General features: G+C 40.4%; 1 protein-coding gene across 1 annotated transcript; it reads left to right on the top strand.

Annotated features, from left to right (window-relative positions):
* The first annotated feature begins 2485 nt into the window (after window positions 1–2485).
* Window positions 2486–13454, top strand: LOC148357933 (caspase a-like). Its single transcript, XM_088346056.1, has 9 exons — window positions 2486–2646; window positions 8164–8447; window positions 8565–8642; window positions 11222–11398; window positions 11466–11604; window positions 11975–12142; window positions 12228–12386; window positions 12571–12680; window positions 12770–13454. The coding sequence occupies exons 1-9, from the start codon at window positions 2640–2642 to the stop codon at window positions 12905–12907; spliced, it is 1260 nt and encodes a 419-aa protein (XP_088202182.1). The 5' UTR covers window positions 2486–2639; the 3' UTR covers window positions 12908–13454.
* Window positions 13455–14682: the final 1228 nt, after the last annotated feature.

Below are 14682 nucleotides of genomic sequence, written 5' to 3'. Positions count from 1 at the left end.
CTATGAAGGTCACAGGTCCATGAAATTTACCCTGATTACTCATGGTGGGCCCATATCCTCTCAGTGAAAAGCACAGTTTGCTAGATGCAACTGAACCTGTTTTAAGGGGGATGCGTTTTTTCCTGCCGAGAACTGCACCCCCATCTATCTCTGGCTATGAAGGTCACAGGTCCATGACATTTACCCTGGTTAGTAGTGGTGGGCCCATATTCTCACAGTGAAAAGCACAGCTCGCTAGATGCAACTGAACCTGTTTTAAGGGGGGTGCGTTTTTGCCTGCCGAGAAATGCACCCCCCATCTATCTCTGGCTATGAAGGTCACAGGTCCATGAAATTTACCCTGGTTACTCGTGGTGGGCCCATATTCTCACAGTGGTATAATTTATGTATTTCGAAAGTAGTATTTTAGGAGTATTGTTTTAGACTTTTTGTAGTATTTCCAAAGTAATATTTTTGTAACTTCTTTTGTATTTTATATATTTTTGTAGTATTTTTGGAATAAATCATTCTGTAGTCGTATTTTCTAATATGGTCTTACTGTAGTAGTATTTTTCTACTCATTCTTGACTATGTTTTATTTTCAGAATGAAAGCAAAATAATATATGAGGTATCTGTTTTCAAGCACTATATTCAATATTTAGTTTTGTTGTTATTGTGTAGTATTTTTGTGATATTTCTGGAGAATTATTTTCAAGTGGGACCCTTCTCAAGGTTTCCTCATTTTCCTCATGTTAAGTTTTTTGAGTTTTTCCTTGCCCTCATGTAGGTTTTAAATCAATGGATGGTGACATAATAGTCTGTGGTCTGTCTTCTTGTAATTAAGAGTGTCACAAATAAACATGACTTGACAAAAAAGTGTACGACTCTTGGGGGCCCCCTAGTGGTTGCAGGGCCCTAAGCTCGGCGTGGACCAGGTGGAAACATGATGGCCTGTATACCAGTGGTGTCAAAATGGCAGCCCACGGGCCGCATCAGGCCCACTAAGTGACTGAATCCGACCCGCGAGACATTGCTGAGGGAAGCGCAAGAGAAAAACGAGCTGCAGGTTGAAATATGTCAACTTGATGTTGCCAAAGCCAGGTGCCTCGAACAAAGACACTGTATTTGTATTTCTCTCTCACGCTCTCTCTCTCTCTTCCTACCTTTTCTCTCACTCTCTAGCTCCCTTTATTTTACACTTTTTCTCTTTCTTTGTTCCTCTTTGTCTCTTTCTCTCTCTGTGTCATTTTACCTTCTTTTGCGCTCTTCCTTTTTTCCTTTTCTATCTATTTTCTCTTTCCCTCTCTCTCTTTTGCTTTCCCCTTCTCTCTTTCTACCCCCTGTCTCTCTCCTCTTTTCTCGACTTCTCTCTTTCACTCTTTCTATATCTCTTTTGATTTCTTTCTTTCTCTCCTTTTTCCCTCTCTCTCGCTGTTTTTCTTCTTATCTCTTGTTTCTCATGTTCTCTCTCTTTCACCCTTTCTCTCTTTCCTTGTCCCACACTCTCTCTTTTTCCCTCATTATTTGTTCCTCTTAATCTCTTTCTCTGTCTTTGTCATTTTACCTTCTTTTGCTCTCTCCTCCATTTTTTCATTTTCTCTCTCTTTTCTCTTTCTCTCTCTTTTTTGTTTTCCCCCTTCTCTATTTCTACCACACTCTCTTTATCCCCTCTTTCCCCGCCTTCTCTCTTTTTCTCTCTCTATTTCTCTTTGGATTTCTTTCTTTCTCTCTCTTTCTTTTCCCCTCTCACTGATTCTCTTCTTATATCTTGTTTCTCATGTTCTCTCTCTCTTTCCTTGTCCCACACTCTCTTTTTCTCTCCTCCTTTGTTCCTCTTTCTCTCTCTGTGTCATTTTACCTTCTTTTGCTCTCTCTTCCTTTATCCCTTTTCTCTCTCTTTTCTTCTTCTCTTTCTCTCTCTCTTGTTTTCCCCTTCTCTCTTTCTACCTCTCTCTCTTTATCTCCTCTTTTCTCTCCTCTCTTTTTCTCTATCTATTTCTCTTTGGATTTCTTTCTTTCTCTTTCTCTCCCCCTCTCTCACTGTTTCTCTTCTTATCTCTTGTTTCTCATGTTTTTTCTCTCTCTCTCTTTAACCCTTTCTCTCTTTTTTCTCATTCTTTGTTCCTCTTTCTATCTCTGTGTCATTTTACCTTATTTTGCTCTCTCTCCCTTTTCCTTTCCTCTCTCTTTTCTATTTATCTCTCTCTATCTCTCTCTCTTGCTTACCCCTTCTCTATTTCTACCACTCTCTTTAGCTCCTCTTTTCTCTCCTCTCAATTTCTCTTTGGATTTCTTTCTTTCCCCTCTCTCACTGTTTCTCTTTTTATCTCTTTTGTTTCCGCCCCCCAGAGAATGTATGTTCTATCGTGTGGTCCCCGAGTTGAAATGAGTTTGACACCCCTGCTGTAGAGGGATGGGCGCCACCATGCTGTACTTGCCCAAGACACACTACAGGAAATGGCGCTCCTGAGATCCTAGTGGTGAACTCCTCTCAAGCGCCCCAGAAACATTTCCTGTTTTGACTCCACCCCTCACTCCCTCTTATTCCCCGCTCCGCTTTCCAGGAAACGGTATTCAACTTGAAGACATTTCACAGAAATATAAAACGCTATTGCTACTACTTTTTTCAAGTACTTTTTTGGCAATATACACCTCCAAGATGGCGGGTAAGTTGACTTATTTCTTAGTTCTTTTCCTTTTTTACCTGCGACATTTATTTAGTTTTACACTTACTTGCAAGAGACGGAGAAAAAAACTTCGCATGAGAAGAAAAAGACTTTAAACTTCTCAGCGTATATGCGTGTTAGTCTGACATTCTTGGCGGTGAAAGAACAATCGTGTACAACTTTGGTCAAAGTGAGTACTTACTTCAATAATACTACATGTACTACTACAGTACTGTTCACGTTGTCGAAAGAGGGCTTGAACCGCTTACTCCACCCGCCCTACGTGGATATGTTTATACATATTTTCTTGATTTGTATGCCCAAGAATAATGTATACCAGTGGTGTCAAAAAGGCGGCCCGCGGTAGTTTACACAAAACGAAATGGGCAGCGGTCTTTGCTTTTCCTATTAAAAAAAAACATTTCTATCTCTGTGTCTTTTTACCTTCTTTTACTCTCTTTCTCTCATTCCTGCTTTCACCTTCCCCCTTTCTCCTTCTTTTCTCCTTCTCTTTCTATTTTAATTTTTTTTCTTTCTCTGCTTTTTACCCCTCCCTCACTAGTTCTCTTTCTATCTCTTTTGTTTCTTCGTTTTCTCTCTCTCTCCCTCTTCCCCCCTTTTCTCTCATTCTTTATCTCTCTCTCTTTCACTCTCTCTGTCTCTCTTCTTACCTTCTTTTTGTCACTCTTTTTTTCTTTTTGTTCCTTCTCTCTTTCTATTTCTCTTTCGATTTCTCTCTTTTTATTTCCCCCTCCCTCACTATTTCTCTTTCTATCTCTTTTGTTTCTTCGTTTTCTCTCTCTCCCTCTTCCCCCCTTTTCTCTCATTCTCTATCTTTCTCTCTCTTTCACTCTCTCTGTCTCTCTTCTTACCTTCTTTTTGTCACTTTTTTCTCTTTTTGTTCCTTCTCTCTTTCTATTTCTCTTTCGATTTCTCTCTTTTTCTTTCCCCCTCCCTCACTATTTCTGTTTTTATCTCATTTGTTTCTCAAATTCTCACTCTCTCTCTCTTCCTCCCTTTTCATCTCACTCTATCGTTCTCTCTTTCACTCTCTGTGTCTCTTTTTCTGTTTCTTTGTTTCTGTTTTCCTCTTTCCTTCTCTGTCATTTTACTTTCTTTTGCTGTCTCTTTTCTGTCTTTCTCTCTCACTCTTGCTTTCCCCTTCCCTCCTTGTCCCTTTCTCCTTTTTCTCTCCTTCTCTTTACAGTGGGACCACGCTACTTCGCGGGTCAGAAAAATAATAATAAAATAAAACTTTTTTTTTTCAAAGCATTTTTGAAGGGCCGTCGCTACTTCGCAGATTTTCACTTTTTGCGAGTGGTTTCGGTCTCCATTAACCGGGTCTAAAAAATAATAATCAAATAAAATAATTTAAAAACATATATTTTTTTAAAGCATTTTTGAAGGGGCGTCGCTACTTTGCGTATTTTCACTTTTCGCGGGTGGTTTTGGTCCCCATTAATCGCAATAACCGAGGGATTACTGTACTCTCCTTCTCTTTCTATTTTTCGTTGGATTTCTTCTTTCTCTATCTTCCCCCCTCTGTCACTATTTCTCTTTTTATCTCTTTTGTTTCTCACGTTTTCTTTCTCTCTCTGTCTCCCTCTCTTTCTCTCTCTCTCCCTACTTTTTTTCTCTCACTCTTTGTTGCTCTAGTTCTCTCTTTCACTCTGTCTCACTCTTGCTTACCCCTCTCTCTTCATCCCCTTCTCTTTTTTCTCCTCTTTTCTCTCCTCTCTTTCTATTTCTTATTGGATTTCTGTTTTTATCTCTCTTTCTTCCCCCTTCTCTCACTATTTCTCTTTTTATCTCTTTTGTTTCTCACGTTTTCTTTCTCTCTCTCTCTCCCTCTCTTTCTCTCTCTCTCCCTACTTTTTTTCTCTCACTCTTTGTTGCTCTAATTCTCTCTTTCACTCTGTCTCACTCTTGCTTACCCCTCTCTCTTCATCCCTTTCTCTTTTTTCTCCTCTTTTCTCTCCTCTCTTTCTATTTCTTATTGGATTTCTGTTTTTATCTCTCTCTCTTACCCCCTCTCTTACTATTTTTCTTTTAATCTCTTTTGTTTCTCACACACTCTCTCTTTTCTCTATCTCTTTCTTTATCCTACCCTCACTCCTTTTCTCTCCCTCTCTTTTCTCTTGAGAATTTTTTATTACCTTTACTTAGTGCAATCCCTACCTAGAGGTCGCTGCCATGTTTGTATGCCACCTTGCTGATACTGACACTATGCTCTGTGGCACTGTTTTTCATTCACATCAGACAATACAGTGCCATCTAGGGGTCAAATATTACTGAGGCTTGAAAAATTGAAATTATTCAAATCAATATTATTTTTGTTTAAAGAACGACAGTTTTTTTTAACACTACGAGATGCTATTTAACACACGGTGGCCCTTTAAGGTCTGACAACGACACAGCTCAAGAACGTCATTGAACATTTTATATTTTCTGTCAAAATAATAGTAGGAACAGCCATGCCTTTGAACTCTGGCAGGAAACCGAAGTGCACCAGGGCATGGGATGACCGTGCAAACTCCATACAGGGAAATCGGTTGCTGGAATTGAACCCATTGAACTCTGAACGGTATTCAATTAAATTAAATTAAAGGAGATTTTACATCTCACCCCAGAAGAACCCAAAATTAAAGCTTAGAGAAAGATAAAAATAATGCGAGGGTCGTATAGGTGCTCAAAATCCTTGAAAATGCTTGAATTTGAATGTTGTGTTTTAAGAATTAAGAAAGGCTTGAATTTAAAGCAAAGTGCTTGTAAATGCTTAAAAATTGTTGCCATGTTTTTCAATAAGCCTGTTTGAAAAAATGAAGCCGACATTTTGCTTCGCTTTGCTATTGCATTTCTTTTTACGTCGTGATCAACGGCAGCTGGCATTAGTTTGTATGGCATTTTTATGTGTTTGGAGTTAAATATTAAAATGTACCATTTACCAAATTGTTCGAATTAGTTATCTGACTCCATTAACTAAACACAACCTTCATTCACCTAACAATGCGCGCTCGTTTCTTGTTGCGAAAAGATGGACAAGAGACCGGCATTTCCAAACGGGGGCAGATTTAATTTCTTAAAAAACTAAGTGAACTCCATCGAATTAGCCGAATTAGTGTCGCTTTAGTCTCCGTCAAGCCTCCTCTCTCGTTCTCCCTCGATCTTCTGCCTTTCTCGACCCACGTCTCTCCACAAGCTGGTGTGCCGGCTCCTCCCATGGGCGTGCCAGGAAAAGCCCCCTCGCCTCGATGTCTGAAAATGTTAAAACATCCCCGAGCGTTTTTACGTCACCAGGGCAGTCTGCGTCGAGAAGTGGTGATTATCTTATCAGCCCCAGTTCCCCGCTGTTCCTGTAAACATCATTCTTTACTAGGTTGCATTGACCTAGCCCCAAAGCTCAGCCAGTGAATATCTTTTGCATTTAAATGTAATTTGTATTTGATCATACAAATTCCTTTATAGTCAAATGTATAAAATCCTTCACATGTGAAGTGTTACTCAAGATCTAAAAATCGTGTGTCTAGATTTATGTACACGCAAGATTGAAAATCACCAATGTCACAGATGTATTTGTGGATCTGCAAAATACCTGATGAACACTGGATTTCTTATTTTAGTGGGACTGGAGAAATGAGAAACCGGCTTTAAAATTCTTTAAAAGGTGCTTGAATTCGGCCATAGAAAAGTTGAACCAACCCCGATAAGATAAAAAAAAAATAGATAGGCAAAAAAATACTGGGTAGGGCTTGAAGACTGGACAAAGTTGTAATAATAGTGCAATTAATTAGTGGTGCGACAAAACCTTCCAAATAAGATATGAATACCCCATTTTTTTCTATACATAGGATGGATGTCATTATTACAGATGTTACTCGGTTACTCTAGGCAAGCTCTTTTCGACCCTGACTCCCACCTGTTTTTGCTCCCGTCTGTTCTCTGGCTTCGACCCGTTTTCTTAACCTGACCACGTTTTTTGCTCTCCTGTCCCGGCTACGGACCCGTTTTTTCTGTTCCCGACACCGCCATCGCTCGCCACGGAAGTCCCACTTCTGCGTTCAGAGCGACCTGTTTCCTGCGTCCTTTCTCCTAATAAAACTGAGAGAAACGTAACGCAAGTGGTTCCTGTCTCCTTTCTGGTCTTGACAATAGATTTGTAATTTTCCCAGTTTTGCATGCTCATTTAGGGTGGTGATGGCCCTGGGCAAGAAACTGTCTGTCAACCTGCTAGTCCTTGTTGTAAGAGACCTGTAGCGCCTACTAGAGGGAAGCAGGTCAAAGGAGGTGTTGTCCAATATAGATAAGAGCCCTTTACATGTTGATGGCTGCTGTATCGCGAGAAGGCAATGTCCCCCAGACTGGGCAGAGAGCAGCTCATGACCAAGTGAGCTGTGTTGAGTGCTCCCTGTTTGTTTGTTTTTTCCTCTTCTCGCTAGTATAACATTTAGTGCAAAACGTCACGTGGATTCGCATGCCAAGTAATTAAAAATAGAAAGAAACTTACCATAAGAACCGGACCCAGAGAACAGTGTGTGCGTTATGTGATCACTGTGTCATGTTTATTTCCATGGCGACATAGTGTGCTGCAGTTCTATGTGTGTGTATGTATATACTGTATATATATATTTATTGCTGGAGCCCATCCCAGCCATTCAGGGGACATATATATATAATACATAAAATAGGGCAGCACGGTGGCGCAGTGGTTAGCGCGTGTGCGGCACAGTTTTGAGGTCATGAGATCAGACCTCCTGTGTGGAGTTTGCATGTTCTCCCCGTATTTGCGTGGGTTTCCTCTGGGCACTCCGGTTTCCTCCCACTTTCCAAAAACGTGCATGTCAGGTTAATTGGCCGGTCCAAATTGTCCCTATAGGTGAGAATGAGCGAGCGAATTGTCTGTCCCTGTGTGCCCTGCAATTGGCTGGCAACCGGTTCAGGGTGTCCCCTGCCCACTGCCAGCTGTGATCGGCTCCAGCACCCCCGTGACACTACTGAGGATAAGCGGTGCAGATAATGGATGGAATGGAATAGACTATTTTAATCTTAATTGTCATTGATAACAACCTAGTGGCAATTGTTTGCAATGAAATCAGACTTGGCAGTTCAGGATAAAAGGAAAACAATGAAATATGAAAAAATTATTTACAAGGTAGTGCTTGGAGACTGACCAAAATTGTAAGTGCAATTTCTTTTGCAAAATCAGTGCCATGGAAAGTAATTACCCTTTCTTCTAGGTTTCTATCCTGGAGTGCTTTTTTTTATTGTCACTAAGTTGTTACAATAAAAGGTGAAAAACAGGGAATAAAAGCTTATAAGAGTTAAATAAGACGGGGTTCGTACAGGTGCTCAAAATCCTTGAAAATAATTAAAAATGAATGTTTTTTTCAATAATTAAGAGGGGCTTGGATTCTGGCTAATGTGCTTGTAAATGCTTGAAATTGTTGTCATGATTCTCAACAAGCGTGGCATACAACTCTGATCCTAATCTGCCACACTGCGTTGCGCTTCTAATTCCAGCCCACCTAGAAAATTCCAAGTCGGAATTCGCGAAGAGAGTGTCCGCTGTGGTCATCCAACAGCTCTTGGACGATCTCTCGATTGACGGAATCCTGGACCTCGAAGAGCGAGAAGCTATCGTCGAAGACAATAACACCCGAGCAATGAGGGCTCGCATGCTCGTTGACTCGATGTGGAAAAAAGGTGACCCTTCGTGCTGGAAGATGATCGCTCATTTTCAGAAAAGGGACCCGACGCTGTTCAAGCTACTGAACCTCCCAGCTCAGCCCCCACAAAGGGAGCCTGCGGGCCCCAGAGTTCCACAAGGGGAGCCTGCGGGCCCCAGAGTTCCCCCCAGCGCGATCGAAAGGACGCCGCCTATAAATGCGATTCATTGCGAAGCGGCTCCTGACGCCTCTGAGAGGCACGAAAACCAGACATCCACCGATCTCGTCCCCTGCGAAAAAGGATTTTGGGAAAAAATGAAAGACAAACCTGAGGTGGTATCACACAAACATGAGACATGATGTTTACCTTTGCATAGGTATATCATTATCATTGAGAGCGTAGTTTTGGCATGGACGGAGGGGATATTTCTTCGAGCGGGGGTGCCCAAACTTTTCAGAAAGCGGGCCAGATTTGATAAGCTGGAAATGAATGAATTAATGAAAACTTTATTCGAACATTAAAATAAAAACAGAACAAAATCAATAAATCAACAACAAAATAATATTGCATGATTTGAAGCAAATGCTTATACAGTGGAACCTCGGTTCTCGACCATAATCCGTTCCAGAACCCTGTTAGAATACTGATATGTTCACCGAAATCTTTTTTCCCATTAAAACAATGTAAATCGTTTTAGTACGTTCCAACACCCTAAATGTTTACCATGAATGTTTAACGTAAGCTAACCCAGGCTAATCGTACCTTCGCGTTATCGTAATCTTCTGTACGAAAGATTACGCTAACATGAACGTGTAAAAATAAAAAGGAGTAGATTTAGCCATGCTGTATTCACTAGCAAGATCGGAAATTTGTACACCTCTTTCATATTTAGCTATTATGTCTTTCTTAAAGGCAATAGTTGTACGAACAACTTTTCGGACACCGATTTGTCCGAACTGAGAGGCGTTCGAAAACCGAGGTTCCACTGTATTACCTACTCCTTCATCTTCCCCACCAAATTCTCCAATGATATAACAACAATATTAATAATAACAGTTTTGATATAACAAAAGCAACAATAACAGAAAGTTAACTAGACGCACTATTCCCAATCTCGTATCACTCCTACCTTGATTTTCTTCATCTCTGTATTCCACCAGGAATGTTTTTTTTGTATTTAAATTTGAACAAGTGAATAGTTGGTCATCGTTTGACCTCGTCTTGCAAACCGTTCCAGAGCTTGACTCCACACACATACTTCTCCTGGTGGTTCTCACCTTTGGGATCATGAATTCACTACAGCCCCTTCAGTTATAATTTCCTTCTTTCCGAATGAATAATTATGGATGTTTTTGGGCACTGTTTTTGTTGACCTTAAATAGCAGTTGTGCAGTGAAAAAAAATTACTAAATCATCTTATTTTAATAATTTGGACTGCAGGAATAAAATATGAATATGATCTCGATATCTTACCCTGTGTATAGTTCTAATTGCACGTTTTTGGAGGATAAAAAGGGGCTGTAGTGAACTTTTGTAATTATTGCCCCAGACTTCTGCACAATATGTTAAGTATGACAGAGCAATATACACAATATAATAAATACAACGCATTATAGTTTAAAAGGAATTTGGCTTTATTAATTATAGAAATGCTTTTAGATACCTTAGTTTGTATGTGTCTGATGTGTGTTTTCCAGCTTAATTTATTGTCTATTATGACCCCTAAAAATTTAATTTCTGATACAGAAATGAGTGAAGGTCGACTATTCAGCCTGGCATTCTTGAACAGTCTTCAATAAAGGCAGGACCTCTTGATATTAAATTCTTTGAAAACAGCCACAGTCTCTTGGCAAATCAGACAGACGCAATTGTTTCGGAATTCGGTGAATAAATACTACAATTTCCACCTCTCCTGGAAGCGGCGGCCCTTACAGTCAGTTTTCCTTTTTTATTTACAGTGGTGAGGGTGGGGTTAAAATATTACTGAAAGGTGGCCAAAGGGCGACTACCATTTTCTTGTCAAATGGTGATATTTTTTTTTTTGTAGAAATGTATTTTATACAATAGTCAAACTTACATCGAGATAATGTTCTTACCAAGAGTATACGACTTTAACAAAATAACAACTTTTGATTTACAAATAAAAACATAAAACACAGAATTGCCGTTGAATGACTAGTCTTTAGAGTAATTATACCAAGTCCAAAGAAATTAGAGGGCTTCTCCTTTCAAAGTAAGAAAGCAATTTACAGAACGGCTGGCTTGCTTCATTCCAACACTGGGTATCCTCGGATTAAGTCAGGTCTCTGTGATGATTAGAATACAACCGTCCTGAATGTAGCACCTCAGTCGCTTCTCGAACCCGATAATAATCCACGGAGCACCCGGTGGTGATCACCACTACTTTGTGTTCTTCTGACTTTTCTCAGAACCCAATTCAATTGATAAATTAATTCCAATGTACCGGCCCGCTAAAAGCTATCCGGCGCTATGCTCCCCAGTTTGTTTGGGTGGGCACTCGTGCGCCCGCCCCGCAGTTTGACGGACAGCATAGACCAGCTTATCACAGTTGCACACAAAGACAGTCATGCCCACCCAACACAAAAAGACCTCCTTAACCTGCCCCAGTTGTAGCATTTGCTGTCTGATGTCTGCTCAGAACACAATGCATGATACATTGACCTCAATGACAATAAAGACAATTTAATTGACGTCCAAATCTGTGAAGCAGTGATCCAGCGTTATCCGAAGCGCGATGTAGCGACAGGTCTCTGTAACTACGCAGTTCTGATTGTGTCCTGCTTATTTTCCGGTATATCACCGGATTACATGGAACACTTTTCAATTATTTTTTTTGAGGTGCGCGTTATAGTCTGGAAAATACGGTACATGTTTTGTATTGCTTTTTCAGGTCTACCCGGTGACCGAAGAATCAATTAGGAGTCGTGTAGCCCTGCTCATCATAAACATCCAATTTAAGGACAAGCGACTCGACAGACATGGAGCCGAGGCAGACGAGAAGAGGATGGAGAAGCTGTTGAGTGATTTGGGATACCAAGTTGTAAAATACAAGGACCTCACTGGAAAGGTAAACGTCAGTTTTGTGTATGATTTCAAACGTCTATATTGTAATCGAGTAAACAACCCTGTGACAGCAAATGGACGAGGCGGTCATAGAATTCTCTCAACATCCCAAACTTGAAAACACGGACAGTGTGTTTGTGGTGATCATGTCTCACGGGAAACCGGGATCCGTTCTCGGGGTCGAATGGAATGAATCGCAATTGTATGGAGGTAAAATTTGTTGCATATATAACTTGAACCTGTATTTGAACTTGTGGTTGTGGCCGGCTTTCTGTAAATCCCGAACATTTCATCTGACTTTCCAAATCTCTATCTATCTATCTATCTATCTATCTATCTATCTATCTATCTATCTATCTATCTATCTATCTATCTATCTATCTATCTATCTATCTATCTATCTATCTATCTATCTATCTATCTATCTATCTATCTCCATCCATCTACTTGCTTACCCACCTCCCTATCTTATCTACTTGCCTACTTACTTTCCTACCTACCTATCTCTACTCGGTGGCACAAGTAGTTAGTGCTTTTTTCGTCTTGGGGCTTGAACCACAAAAAAACTTCCGTTTCACAGGTTCAAATTACTTTAACGTCATGTATACCCGATTGCGAAGATGGATGCAAGGGAAGGATAAGGAAGATGTATTCGCCATTGATAATATTTTCCAACACTTGGCCTCGCAGAGTTGCAAAGCACTGGTGGATACACCGAAAATCATCATCATCCAAGCTTGCAGAGGAGGTAACCCGACGTGACGTATTGCACTCTGATGAAAGACTACTGTATGTTTGCCTCACGTCATGTGATCTTTCCTCCCATTTTTCAGGGCAAAGAGGTGCAGTGCTTATCAGTGATGAAGCAGAAGAGCCAGAGGACGATAATACGCCGCAGTCCGTGTCTGGTGGTTTTGGCGGCATCGCTCAAGACGGCTTTCATTATGTGCACAGAGAAAAAGATTTCATCGCATTTCTCCCTTGCACTCCCGGTCAGTGCCTTCCCCTGAAACCTTATTTTATGTATGTGATCCAGTGTGAACTGAAATTTCAAACCAAAAGAAAAGTAATTAATCCAATGTAAATCATTAGTTTATCGTATTTATATCATATATATATATATATGAATTTTATTTATTTATTTGATTAATTATTTTATTTTTCGTCCCCCAACAGATACCGTGTCGTACAGACACAAAACGAACGGCGCTTTCCTGATTCAGGCTATCGTTGACGTGGTCAACAATTGGGCTTGTAAGAAAGATATCGAGGAACTTTTCAGAATTGTATGTTGAACAACATTCTTGCCAGTAGTGTGAGTTTCAAAGGGAGAACTTCTAGTATTGATGCTTTTCTTTTTCTTTCAACTACGCAGGTCATGCGGCGCTTCGACAAGATGCCGCAAGAGATCCAAAAACAAATGCCATCAAAAGATAGATGCACCTTGTCAAGGCTTTTTTACCTCTTTCCAGGCATTGGACGACCTGAAATCACAGGAGCGGATTCAAGATGAATGTTTATTATTCATTAAGCTAAATGGTAAATGGTCTGCATTTCTATAGCGCTATTCTATTCAATGAAGACCTCCCAAAAGGCTTTACAATGTGCTTGACACTTACCCATTCACACACACACTCACACACCAATTGGGAGTCAGTCATGCAAGGCGCCTACCTGCTTATTGGGGGCATTAGGGATTCAGTGTCTTGCCCAAGGACACTTCTTCATATACAGGGATCAGAATTTTCCGCGGATCCGCGGATTTCCGCTGTTTTTGAACCCCAAAGGTCATTCCCGTAAATCGTCTAAATTCGATGAGAAAATATTTTGGGGGGGTGAGGTATGATACGTGACTGTTTCATCACCCCGAGTTAGCATTTAGACCATTGGTCGATAGGTTCGCTGATAACCAATCAGCGGAGCTTTTGTTCAGAGCATTGGCTTTCTCAAACATGGCGCTCCTTCCGGTCTTTTCAAACGGTGAAATGAGTGTTTGAAAAAGTAAATATGAAAATACTAAGAAAAGAAGACGAGGCTTTTGTCTCCGAGATTGATAAAGGAATATACAGTAAACCTCGGATAAGTCGGATCCAGATGGACCGGTCATTTTCATCCGACTTATCCGAGGATCCGACTTATCCGAGGTCGCAAAATTTCGAACTAAGAAGAAATTTAACTCTTAGAAAAGTGCATACTTGTATATGTAAAATGAAATACCAAGCAATGATATCTTGTAACATGAACGTGATTTATTATCAAAAAAGTTCTTAAAATGAACATGAACATGGTTGATATGAACTATGGTTAAAACTGTTGGCGAAATTTGTTAGCTTGCATTAGCATCATTCCACAGTCAATTCTGATTTCAGGCCTCGATGATTTTTGACGGAACCACAAAATCAGTGCTTTGTCGACATCTGGATGATCATTTACCCTCTGCCTTTTAGCGGTCGGAGCTCTAAAATCTGTCGCACACATATCTTTTATCTTCTTCTGGCTTTTCAGAATGTCGCTCAAAGTTTGAGGGCTCATTCCAAACTTCGCCGCGATGTCTTTTTGCTTCATGTGCTGATTCTTTTCTTGGAATTCAATGATAGCGAGCTTTTCTTCATACGTTCTAGTCTTGAGACTCCTGCCTTTGGTTTTAGAACTTGAGGCCATCGCCACACCGTAGACCGCACAGACCGCAAGGAAGTCCAAAGAAATTCACACAAATTCAATTTGAATGCTAGCACTACTGTAATAAGAAACAATGGGATTATGATTACGAGGCTTTGTTCTATGACCGCGTGCTGTGATTGAGAGTGCTATCATTCAACACTGAGGAGGAGTTTGATGAATAGCCTCTGCCAATCACGGAACGCCACGTCACATCAAGAAATCTTCCCGGAAAATCTGGGAGGGGTGAAAATCTTCCCGGAAAATCTGTGAGGAGTGAAAATCTTCCCGGAAAATTCCATCGCTTACTGCCACTGGAGGCTGAAATTTAGAGCATTTGGGAGATGTCCTAGGCGACCTGATACCGATCCGACTTATCAGAGGCGAAAACCATTAAAAAGGGTCAATTGTACGGAAAAATCCATCCGACTTAGGCGAGGATCCGACTTATAAAATCCGACTTATGCGAGGTGTAATACTACAGAAAAGCCTAGAGAACAAACGTTCCACGCAATTTGTCCGACTTATCCGAGAATCCGACTTATGCGAGTCCGACTTATCCGAGGTTTACTGTATATATATATATATATATATATATATATATATATATATATATATATATATATATAT

Source organism: Urocampus carinirostris, chromosome 10, assembly GCF_059441175.1.
Source record: "Urocampus carinirostris isolate Australia breed hairy pipefish chromosome 10, RoL_Ucar_1.0, whole genome shotgun sequence".
Lineage (NCBI taxonomy): Eukaryota > Metazoa > Chordata > Actinopteri > Syngnathiformes > Syngnathidae > Urocampus > Urocampus carinirostris.
Note: the sequence above shows the minus strand (reverse complement) of the source record. Positions and strands in the feature narration are given on the sequence as shown.

What these genes read in the sequence shown, in the direction of transcription:
- LOC148357933 (XM_088346056.1), top strand. An exon ending in AGCCCCCACAAAGGGAGCCT is followed by an intron (nt 8,448 to 8,564) that starts GCGGGCCCCAGA and finishes GACGCCTCTGAG; the next exon opens with AGGCACGAAAACCAGACATC. An exon ending in ACAAGGACCTCACTGGAAAG is followed by an intron (nt 11,399 to 11,465) that starts GTAAACGTCAGT and finishes ACCCTGTGACAG; the next exon opens with CAAATGGACGAGGCGGTCAT.